The sequence below is a fragment of the Cebidichthys violaceus genome, unplaced genomic scaffold (assembly GCF_023349555.1).
Source record: "Cebidichthys violaceus isolate CVI_PGR_0920_01 unplaced genomic scaffold, fCebVio1.0.p SCAF_46, whole genome shotgun sequence".
Classification (NCBI taxonomy): Eukaryota; Metazoa; Chordata; class Actinopteri; order Perciformes; family Stichaeidae; genus Cebidichthys; species Cebidichthys violaceus.
Window position 1 is genome coordinate 1,568,817 of NW_027176661.1, and position 12,732 is coordinate 1,581,548.

The 12,732-nt window shown below is 41.4% G+C and overlaps 1 protein-coding gene across 1 annotated transcript; it reads right to left on the reverse strand.

The window, feature by feature from the left end:
• Positions 1-3,561: 3,561 nt before the first annotated feature.
• On the reverse strand, positions 3,562-8,565 carry LOC137886865 (procollagen C-endopeptidase enhancer 2-like). Its single transcript, XM_068729528.1, is given in 10 exon segments — positions 3,562-4,147; positions 4,253-4,355; positions 4,357-4,424; positions 4,503-4,580; positions 4,674-5,002; positions 5,106-5,242; positions 5,369-5,493; positions 5,914-6,172; positions 6,267-6,375; positions 8,360-8,565. Coding segments are annotated over 10 exon segments (1,428 nt in total). The 5' UTR covers positions 8,449-8,565; the 3' UTR covers positions 3,562-4,016.
• Positions 8,566-12,732: the final 4,167 nt, after the last annotated feature.

Consider the following 12,732-nt stretch of genomic DNA (forward strand, 5'->3'; position numbering starts at 1 on the left):
AATCAATTCAGCTAAAACACACATTCCGCCACACACTCAAGAGCACGGGCCATTCAAATATTATTCATATCAGAGGGAACAATATTACCCATATCATGAAAACTACACGATAGACAAATTAACAGAGTAGTAACGCTATCACTCCCTGCAGGAAATACACGACACCTTAGTTGTTGTTACTGACGGATTTATTCGTCTGTCAACATCGAGAGGGAAAATGAGTCCACTTGAAAACACATGAATCTTCAAAGTAGATCACTTAAAAACTTAAATTTAACTTTAACAGTTTAACTTTAACACTTTACGCGGAGTATATAGACCGTTGCCGCTTCGCGCGTCTTCTTGTTGCTGTGCACCGGCTAAATGTGTCCCCAGCGCAACATAGGACGTAACAATAGTTCCTATCACATATAAAACCAAACGAAAATCCATATTCATAAAAACAAGTTGCACAAATAATAATATATAAACAAGCATATTAAATAAGCTAAATTAAATTAAAGCTACTGCAGTTCACTTACCAAAGCTGTTGTTCACTATTTAAAGACAAAGTCCATCCTGTTTTCTTTGTTAATAAAGAGTTTAATGACACGGTTGTTCAGTACATCCGTGCATTTTAGTTCCAGTAAGAAGTCCTTCTCGATTCATGGACGCCAGTGATGACAGTCGAGCCTCCCCAGTTGTATTTCATGAAGATGTTTTTTTATGCATTTGAGGGCTGAAAATGTCCGTTCGACAGAGGCGGTAGATACTGGGATTGTCACCGTCCAACATGTCACACTAGCCCACTGACCAATCACGTATGGCTTGGCCAGCTAGAATGCTCTGGCATGTCAAAGAATATGCCCAACATGTCAAACTAAAAATCTGATTGGTTGAAGACTATGACAAACAACACTATCGTCCCCATTTACTTAAACTGCAAAGGGATTCACTTGTAAGTCTGAAGGCTTCCAGGCAGATTTCTTTTACTCAGAGACAACATAGAGGTGAAATCTGATTGGATAAGAGCTCTACTTAAAACAAGCTGCACTGGAAACAGAGCTGCAGGCTGGAAGCAGAGCAACTGAGGAAGACAGTAGCTGTGCAGTGAGAAAATAAGCTAATGGGAAAAATAATTAGAATACATGTAGTGTATTTGTGAAAAATTATTAAATAATAAAATAGCTATAACTTTGTGATTCTGTCTAGGTCCAGCAGAGAAGGCTTTTCTGGCCCTGACGGCCCACCACTGGGTAGGACATGCCCAGTATTCTTGTCCACTTACAAACCAGACAAAGCCATCTCTCTTTTGTTCAGTCCCTAGGCCAACTACACAGCAGGTAGTTAAAGAGACAGCCCGTACTGCACCGGTTCTAGTGAATGGTCAAAGAGAAATAGCTCTTTTAGACACAGGGGGGTTTCAGACAGTGGTACTGTCCAGTCTGGTGCCAAGGGACAAGTGGAGTGAGGATAAGACCTGCATGAGTTGTATTCATGGGGATAAGCATGTGTATCCTACTGCTGAGGTATATCTGACAGTGGGCAGGCAGACCTTTCTTTTGCCAGTAGCTTTGGCTCTTAAGTTACCATATGCTGTCATTGTTGGCAATGATGTCCCCACCCTCTTTGATATTGTTCAGCAGGCAGAAAACGGCAAGCCTATCACACTTGATCCAGTAACTACGAAGGTTCAGAGCGCAGGGCAAAACTGCAGGAAAGCCCTATTTGTAGAAGCTGCTGTGGTTCAATTTACTGGGACATCTAAAGCTTGTGTTATGGTGACCACAAGGGCTCAGAGTTCAAAGGAAGTTCTCAAGGAGTTGCCATTATTTGGGGTGGAGTGGGAGACAAGTAAAGTGAGGCATTCTAAGTCTAAAGCAGAAAGGAGGAGAGAGAAACAGAAGGGCAAAGCTAAAGTGATGGAAGAGATTTCTAAACCAAGTCCTCCATTAGATTTAAACCTTTTACCAGATGTAGGTGCACTACAGAAGGAAGGCCCTATTTTAAAGCTTTGGTTTGACAAGGAGACAGGGCTTAAGGGAGCATGGTTACCCACACGGTCTAGAAGAAGTTACAGTACCTACTGTATATAGTAAAAAGGGGGATTCTCTACCAGTGCAACGGTGATGTTGAGGCTTTAGCATTACTATCAGACAAAGGGTGATGGATCTTGGGCACACAGTACCATGGTCAGGACATATGGCATTTCAAAAAACTTAGCGCAGGATTACCAGTCATTTTGTGTGGCCAGGTATGCACTGTATAGTAAGGTTTTGCAGTTCTGTAGTTCTTGTGAGAAGTGTCAGCTGACTTCACAGAGAAGGGGTGCAGGGGCCAGCTACAGCCATGACCAATTATTGAAACACCTTTTGAAAGAATAGGCATGGATGTAGTGACCATTGGAGAGGAGTTCTTCTGGTAACAGGTACATTTTGGTAATCTGTGATTATGCAACCCGCTATCCTGAAACTTTCCCCCTAAAGTCTGTGAAAGCCAGAAATGTTGCTAATTGCCTTTTACAGCTGTTCTCCAGGGTAGGCATACCTAGAGAGGTCCTGACAGACTGTGGAACTAATGTTATGTCTAGGTTGCTACAACAGGTCTATCAGCTGTTAGGAGTAAAAGGAATTAAGACCACCCCTTATCACCCTGTCCAGTGGATGTTTCATCTGTCCACCTCCGAGCAGGCAGATGTGGGTAATAGTATCGTATGAAAAGAAAAAAAAAAAAGTTACAGTACAGTATGTTGAAAAAAGTTATAGACTAGTATTTGATTGGAAAACACACACACACACACACACACACACACACACACACACACACACACACACACACACACACACACACACACACACACACATATATATACCAAATTACTGATGTTTAAAGACAAAGGAGTTGTCTGGTAAAGTTAGGAATTGCATAACAAAAAGTCTTGATTTTGAATCTACTTTTTGGAAAACATCTTCAGTTGAATAATGATTATATTTGGTGAGCAGTACTTTGAAATGTCATTCATTAATGTGATCTTTTTTGTGAGTTATATTTATGTTCAGCTATAAATGTGGATTGAAGTCTGGTATGTGTTTGTTCAGGAGATTTGCTGAAGTGTCGGTGGTATTAGAAGTATTTTGTAATAGTATTTACATGTGAATACAGCTTACAATTTACAGATACATTTGTGACATTTCTGTTCAATTAATTAAATATATTCTCAGTTTTAAAGACATTTGTAAAAGCTTGATATAATTGACAGAGTAATTTACAGTTGGAATAGTATTCATAATCATATGGCACTGCAATAGCATTAAGTATAATGTTGTATCTGTAATCTGTTCACTTTGTGTTTTGGACCAACAAAACCATATAACATCAATACATTTATAAATGTTTCTCATCTGCTTATTTCTTTAAAAAAATGTCTCAGAGCTGTCCCAGAGCATCCTCGACAGGTCACCAGGTCATGAAAGATACCAAATAAAGAGCAGCTTTGGAAGCAAGAGATCGTTTTTGGATTGCGATCTAGTGACACGCTGTCAGAATAGGACATTTTAAACATTTCATTGTTCTCATTTCACCTCTGATGCAAAAAGATTAGTTTATTAAAACTCAAGCAAACATTCTGGGATCATTAATCTCCATGTAAGACTTGACACACTGATGGTAGACTACATGACTAATGGTCAACTCATGTCAAAGGATTTTAAATCAAGAGTGTGCTATTACTCTTTAAATCCACTAGGTGGAAACAGAGATACAGTTGGAGAGAGCTTGAGCTGCAAAGTTATGAATAAGTATGCAGCCAAACCATTTGAAAGAGATATAAAACCTTTATTCATATATAAATTACAAACATTAGGTTTGGCAGATGCTTGAATAAAATAATTTGTATTCCTTTAAAATGGTGGATTAAACTGAAGTTATTTTTTTTACTGCAATTCCGTGCATTAATAGATCTGTAATTCACATTGTAATGTCTGGATTTTGTGTTTGATATATCATCAGAATTTCTCAGCCTTTAAAGACGTGTGAGATTAACAGAGTTGGCTGTTGATATTCATTAATAATCTGTCATGTGGGGCTTTGTATGGAGCTGTGAATGCACCAGGTTCCAGGGTACCATGTCCGTCTTCACCCACTTGACCCATGATAATGTAATTGGCACCTATAGGAAAAGAAGAGGGACCAGAAAAAGTGATAAGTACATATATTTTTGAGTAAATAGAAATGCTAATAATCTGTGGCGTATATGTATGTAAATCCAAGATACCTCTGCGGAGCAGCGGGCACTTCTTGCACTGTGACACCAGCTTAACAGAAATGGTCTCTCCGACTTGCGTGATTGTTAGTCGACCTACTTTGTAGGCCTTAATCGAGGGAGACGCTGATAAGAAGAGTACCTCGGGGTCCGGGGGTAAGAGAGGTCACCTTCCCGGTTACCACTGCAAAAAGGAGAGCTCAGTGAGAACACTGCATCGTGTTAGTTACTTGTTGCATCATGTGAATGGTAGGAAACTCACCAAATTCACTGGCACAGAAACTGGTCTTGATGGTTCCATCTCTTTTACAGGCTTTGGCACACAGAGGATTTTGAGGGACTAAAAACGCAAAGAATGCCACACAAATGAACATTAGATATACATCTTCCACACATTGAAACACAAACGTAGCATGCACATAACTTCACCCACCAGGTCTCTTTCCATTTGGCCTTGTGACAGGCACTCTCCTGTCCTGGCCTGTGGTGCCCTGTCCACGGCCTCTTGTGGGTTTGACTGGTTTGGGTCTCCCAGTGGGCTCAGGTGGCACATATTTGGTAGTGGGAACTGGTGGCTTTATGGTGGCGGCAGGTTTGACTGCAGGTTTTGCAGGGATGGACCTTGTACCGGCTCCTGAGTTGAATGTTGGTATCTGAGAACCACGTGAGACGCTGGTATAGTGCGCGAGGAATCCATCAGATGTCACACTCAGGTCAGACACGAATTGGACTAGTAGCACATTGCCACTGGTAGTAATGGGCCTGGTCAGGAAAACAGGTAGAAGGTGGGGTGGAAAGTTAAAAGTGGTCAATTTAAAATAACTTTGAAGGCCAACTAACACCTTTATGGATCTCTGTCACTTACTGTGGGGCCTGATCGCCACAGTATCTTCCAATCAGCCGTGAATCATCTTTCTCTCCACCGTTAAAGAATGCCACATAGTCAAACCGACAATAAGTGTCAGCCTCCAGGACAAACTTGTCAAACGTCACCTGAATTACCTGGTACCCAAACAGAAACAGAAATATGACTTTAAATGATCACTTAAGCTGTCGTTTTCCATGTTGGATGTGTGGAGACTTTGGAAAATAAAATGTTTTCATGCTGGGAGTGGGTGTGCTGCCGACCATATCAGGCTCCACAGTGATGAGCCAGGAGCAGCTGGTCCCTGCAGGGTATTTCTTGTCAGGCCAGTTGGGCGTCTTGACCTCACCCTGGCTTTTTGTCATCTTCCCCCCACAGAACTGCTGGTCTGAAACAAGTCAGGCACACTCCATGAGAACAATGAATGAAGATAACATAGACCACATACTAAGAAGTATGCAATGTACTGATTTTGTTAGGTAACTTTTTCTCAATAACGTTTTGACTGTTAAGTCAAAGTTCAAAATTAAAGATCTTACACAAATAAGAGCTGGTATTCTTAGTCTAGCTTGGCATGAAACTTGGGGGCCTGTGCATATGCTGCCTAATTGCACCGACCCCCCCCCCCCCCCCCCCCCCCCCCCCCTCATAGCATCAGTTTTTACATGTACAAGTAACCTGGTCTTTTCTCTCTTTATGATTTTGGGGCTTTTATGATTTAATTCCACCAGACATTACAGAGATAACAGTAAATGTTACAGTTCATGGTTCATATAAAATGTAATTTAAAAATAATGTGACAACATACCATCAAGGTACGGTTTGGCTCCACTGAAATACGCCACAAACCCTCTGCCCTGCGTCTCTGCATCGGACGCCATCTCTAGCATCATGGTGTTTGTGGTAGAAATAAGAGTACCGGGCCGGAAAGTTCCGCAAAAACGGCCTAGTTTTTGCACCAAGTTGGAATGGCCGTTGTACACATCCAGATAGTCGTAGCGACATTGTGAGTCAGCTTCCAGGTCAAAAATGCGGAAAGAGAGCATGACCACGTTTCCCTCTGGGACCTGGAAACCAGATAGATTGTAAATGAGTCAGACACTGAGACACTGAGTGAGGAAAGAGTCAGTATTAAGACATGTTACAGGGTCAGTGACTCACGGTGATACGCCAGGTACATTTGCTGTTGGGTTTGTAGAAGCTTGGGAACCCCTCACTGCCAACAAAGCCTGAGTCTATGACCAGGTCACCTCCACAGTAGAACACAGGCCTGTGAAGAAGGAGACAGTAAGACAGTGGGGGAGGAAATATCATGGACAGTACTAATGGTATTGTAGATCTATGAGACAATGGAATTGAATTATTACTAGTTCAAGAAAATAATAGGAAATGCTCTGTACATGTTCAGATGAAGATGCTTTATTAACACAGACCCTTGTTTACTCATACACATCAATCTCAAACATGACATATTACAGCTTTGAAATATATGGGAGAAAAAAAATCTGCATAATGAATTTGTATTTTTTTTGCCAACATTAGATATTTTCACATCTAACAGCCATATTTTGCACTGCGAATATTCGTTAGCTCTGGCATTTCTTAACTGTCTCTGGTTTCGTTAGAGTCTGTGCACTGTGTTTATTTACAGCAGCAGCTGTTTAGTTAGTTATTTCAGAATAACTTTTAGCATTAATGTTGCTATAGCTAACAGGAGCTAACTGGCTAAATGTGGTAGTGGTGGAGAGACAGGGGACAAGTGAGTAGTTGAAAGGTGAGGTGGTGGCGACAACACCACTGTCATGAAAAGTGTCATGAAATAAAACTTGACAAAAATGCCATAATGCAATCAAAACAGACATTGAAATTAAATTAAAAAATAATGAATTTGTAATGAAATAAAAAATGCTATATAATGGTATATAATTAAGGAAATAAATGATTAGATACCATTTTATAATAATGATCTAGTGAGAAACAATGAACTATCAGTGGAAAGCGTTGCCAACTTCAAAACAAACATAACAAAGCTCAATCCATGACCATCTACATACTGAACCTTATTTTGAAATGCACCAAAAACCTTGTTAGCTGGTTACCTATAGTGGTTTCTGAATACTAACACTAAAACTGACTACTCAGAGCATAACTTAACACAATCCAATACTTTAAAGAAATGGTTCCGTTATGGATGGGAAAGATTCCTTCTGGTGCTTAACATTTTTATACCGTTTCACCACATATACTTTGACTATATTTAATCCAACCAATAAACATCAGAATCCACATAGAGTGTTAAATTAAGTTATGCCACAGCTCATAACGTATGCTTGTCGTAGTAATTAACAAGTGTGAGTGAAAAAAATCCCTCTGGATGGGTGCCACGGTTTAAAATGTTAGGGGACCGCTGTTTGAAGTGGTAGAAATGAAGAAGCATGAACAAAAAAGATTTTTAAGTACATTTTACAGCTGACAGACTATTTAACACTATTACTGTGTTACTTTATGTAATAAAGTATGTTGCTTTCCATACACTCAGAGCTCACTGAATGTCAAAACTAAATTCACAGAAGGGGAAATTTCAGGCTGTTGCCAGCTGGGATACCATAGACCCATTTATACTTGTCAGCAAATAGGAATATGCCTGTAATTAATAAGTTGTCGTTTTCGGGCATTTTACAGTTTGTGGTGTGGAGACTTTTTGTTTTTAACTGAGAAAATTATGTTTAAATGATTCACATAGGAAGGGACAAGAACATGAAGGGAGCAAGTAAGAAAAACATTTTTCAGCCATCCCCCATTCTGAAGAAATAAACCTATACTTGAATGCAATGGAAAGAAAAACACAAACTACGATCTCACACAGCAGAACCCCAGCAAAGTCAGACGCTTGCTGATTGAAGCCAAGATGTCCAGAGTCAGAGCCAAGTTGTTCTGATTCAACCCCATAGGCAGAATCAAAAGCATTAACATCTGTGGCGGCTCAGCCACTGCACTCACATCATGAGCCAAAAACCAACGGGACAACTCTGTGCCCAATCAAACAGTGAACTGGAAAGAATTTGCTTAGAGAGACGGAAAAGAATTCAGAGTATTTTAGTCGTCAAGTTAGAGGCTCTTGTGAACTCAATTAGTTGATTTTTGTTCATACCAAGAATAGGCTCACCTAAAAAATCCCCAAAGCCACATAAATGAAGATTAGAATTGATTTCAAGCAGGCACGTTTCTCAAACATACTATAACATTGTCCTCACCTGGTGTAGTTGGTCTCCTGAGCCTTCGTCCATCCTAAACTCAGAGACAGGAACAAGGAGAGACCCCAGATGCAGTCCACATGTGTCATGATGCAGCGTGCACATAAAGCGAAGTAAACTGAAAAATGAGCTAGCAGGAGGTGAAAGACGGGGGAGGCCGCTCGCTCAGGATGGGCGGAGAGAAGGAGTGATTGAATGAGTGGGGAGGAATAGGAGGGGGAGAAAGTTCGAGAATGGATGAAGAGACGGACAGAGATACTGAAAGGACAACGGCGGCGACAAAGACCCATGAGGGGGGATGATGTGCGGTGGGAAGGGAGGGAGGTGAATGCTCTAATTAGAGCCAGATGTTTCACCATAATAACCCTGGTTTCAATATAACGGAGGGGGCATCTAGGAAAGAGGTGCAGAGGGAAGTAGTGTCAGAAGTTGTGACGGAGGCTTTGTGGACATTCAAATGTTTACAGCAGATGTTTCTGGTTCTCTACATGGCTGAAACTGAAGTTAAAGAAGTGTAAATATGGTTAAGATGGCCGTTAAATCCGTTAACGTCCATCCTGAGTGTCTGGCTGATTATTAGGGTGCACAGGTGGGTGCAGAGCCTGAGGCTCTATGGGATGTAACACTCAACTATTAGGGCCATAAATCTTTACATTCCACAACAGCATTGGGAGACCTTTAATTTACAAAACAGATTCTTTCCCTGATAGAATGATTAACTTTAGCCATCTAGCTTAAACAAAAATACATACAGGATACAAAAAGAGCTCCAAAAAGGATTTAGACAAACAAGTATCCTAAAACTAATGATCTCTTTCCTCTTACCGTATTTCCCTAAGCCCCAGGGGCTCCTTTGGCTCCAAAGCATCTGAGCCAGAGATCGTTTGTATGCCCCCGCAATCCACCAAGGCAAGGATAACACTCTAGAGGGGGGAGTATTCTTTCACTGTTAAGATTCACGGAAGAGCAAACCCTCTAGCCTACATTACTGAGGCCTGTGGAGGGGATAGTGTTTCAATAATACTATCAAATCAGCCACTTTGACAGACTACAGAGCAGCAACACCTTGATCAAAGCCTGGAGCAGGCAGGATGGACAGCTCATTAAAACACAAAGCAGAGTTTGTATAGAGAGGTTGTGTCTCAAAGTGCATGTGGCAGCCAGCATATGACTTCTTTTTACTTTGAAAATGAACTGCTCATAGTGAGTAGCAGACTTGAGCAGTCGGTGGTCCTGCTGCGCTGTGTTTGTGTTGACACAGAGTGTAGAAGCAGGAATGCAATGACGTGCTGAGTCTGCTGGGGGGCGGACAGCGTCTGAGTGTGCACAACTGTGCGGCCGCTGCCATTATGTGTGGGAGTAACAGTGACCTTTACACTTAGCGAGAATCCAAGCCTCGGGTGTAGGTTTCTGCAATGACTCCTGACGAACCCTTCGAGTTGGACGTGCATTCCTTTTGGAGTCACAGGGAATAGCAGTGGAGGAGTAGATGAGTAGTTGTGGGGGGGGGGGGGGGGGGGGGGGGGGGGGGGGGGGGGGGGGGGGGGGGGGGGGGGGGGGGGGGGGGGGGGGGGGGGGGGGGGGGGTAACGAGAGGAGGGGTTGGAGAAACCAGAGAAATGGAACAATAAACTTAAAAAGACCAGACAGAGAGATGGTTTAACTGAGTGAAAAGTTGTTTTTGGGTGCACTCTGGAGTTAGGTCATGTTCATGCCTACCAAAACCAACAGACGACTGTATTATTATTATTATTACTCTCCTATTATGTCAAAGATAATCTCTCAGATTCATAAAAAAACACACCATACATTGCACTTGAGAGGTGGAAAAACAGAATGAAAATGAATGCATGCAGTTGTGCAAGTCCATTTGGGAAGGTGGCGGACCGAAACAGCTGATTTCATAACAATCGCAGACCCATCTGTTCTAATTGTAATTGTGGCTCCTCTCAAATTTACTCTCCGCAGTTTAAAAAAAGACCAGTCTTTTCATTTTGCTGTGAAGTGCACTTGGCCAAATTTCATGTGACCTTAGCAATAAAAAGAAACACATGCACGGAGATAAAGATTTGATTAGAAATGATGTCCTTGGTGATAATCTGAGACATCCCTCAAGAGCATTACAGATGGAGCCAAGTACTAGAGGACGACCGACTGTAAGGATGAAACATTTGTCATCAGAGTTGTCTCAAAGAGCTCATGTACTACACTTCATTGTGCACTCTGTGATAAAGTGTAATATTGTGTGCTCAGTGCACAGACAAAGTGCTAAAAAGATCATAGCACCTCATTTGGCATGAACAGGGTGTTGCATTGATGTGATATATTATAATAGGGAACCTGAAACACGCTGTCGATGCATCCGTTTGTGTAATAACAGCTAAAATGAAGCGTACAGTATCACACTTAAAGCTGTGAACCTTCCTTCACTTTTCATGGCAAATGCTCAGGAGACACATCACCATTTGCCAGTAAGTGCATGGATGGTAATGACAATAGCATAGCTAGGAAACTAAAAACCCGTTCACAGTGGAAACAGCAATAGACACAAATATGCAGTGTTTTAAAAAAAAGAGCATAGTGGAAATTTAGCACATCCTCATAGTCATGTGTGACTTGTTAACTATAAGGATGACTAATGGGCCAAAAAAAAAATTAAGAAAAGGAATTGTTGTTGCAGTGATACTTTTACTTGCAAATACATAGAAAAGCAACCTGAGAGGTCTGTGCATAAAGTTGTCCCCGCTCTTTTTTCTGCATACTCAATATAGTATTATATAATTATTGTATAATACCAACAGATCTAATACTAACTAAACTATAATCTCAATTGGGGGGGTATGTGTTGAAACAAAAAGTAAACATTCAGGCTTTCCACACTGCAGCACTTTCTATTCACTTTTCATCTTTAGCACAACCCTACACTGCTTACAATGATGGTTATCATGTGCTATACTGGATAAATACCGTTCCAACACACGATGATTTTGATCCACAAATCAATAATGTTTATATGTAGTGATGTTATGGGATGTAGACGTTAGGTGACATAATATATTTATGGTGAATTAGCAGACATCTTTCCCAGACATGTGTGGAGTGGGTTCACAACATGTACATGGTGTCACCTGGTGGTGAAAACCTGAAACTACAGCTTGGGCGGCGAAGCTGCTGTATCCAGTATCTCGTGGAGTTTTATAATTTAGCATGAATAAACCTAATTCCCCTTCACAAATAGTTAGTCCCACTAATAGCAATGGGATACAACCAGGCCAAACACTAATATGGTTAGTTTCATAGTGATGGGAGCTTATTAGGCTTCGGATAATATCATGTAGTAGCACGGTGTGCAGCTTAGCCTCTTTTTAAAGCTAGCATAAACCAAGTCGGTTAGCCGGGGGCAGGGAGAGAGTATTTTGCGTTGACCAAGCATCTAAAGAAAGCCAGTGAAAACCGAGTGAAATGCCAGCGATGCAATGTGTCAGCTGTCCTCTAAATCCATGTCCTTCACCAAGCACCTTATAACCCGCCAACAGTGCACTAAACGAAGCCCTCCTTACCGTGTTGTTTACTAGCATTTTGAAGAGCTAGCAAAACATGTCCGGGAGTTTAATCGGTTTATATGAAACGTTTTCACTATGAACTAAAGATGTAGGGAAATAAGAGCAGGACATACGATATGTATCAGGCTTCGGATGCAACATATTCTTGAGTTGTGGAGGCGACCATTGCCTGTAGTCTATGGTAGTACTTCAAAATAAAAGTTGCCGCAAGTGACTCTCACTGCTGGATCGTATTTTCAACAGACTAGTAAGCACAGCCAGTAACTGAGGCTTTTTTTCTGCTGCTACTGCACGTGACTTCTCAACCACGGCCTCCATTAGCCCACTAGTAATAGATTAGTGGTGGAATGAACCAGCACTGCTCCAGCGTTCTGCATGAAGGGAAATGTTTGGATGACACCTATCACTGAACTATTTAATGTTAATATAGCCTACAGCATGAGCCATGGCAGAGGTTTAATCATTTTGCAAATCCTGCATGCACATATTGCTGGCATACACCATTACATTGTAGATAATGTGAATGCGTCATATATTGCAATACTTTAGTTTAATTGTTTTAACATCTTCCAACACATATGGTTCTTCATACTCATTGGGAGAGGGGATTAAAGGTTTGTCAGCAGATAGGTGGGACTGAGCACCACTTGTGTGCAGGCATGTGTAGACCTGAAGTGGTAGGCCTGTGAGTGTGTTGGATGGAGGCAGGATGTGAAGGTTAGCCACTGTAGAAACAGGACTGTCTGAAGTGACTGTAAATGCAGAAATATGCAATTGTATGGCTTCAGGTCTCCATGTATTTTTTTAAACA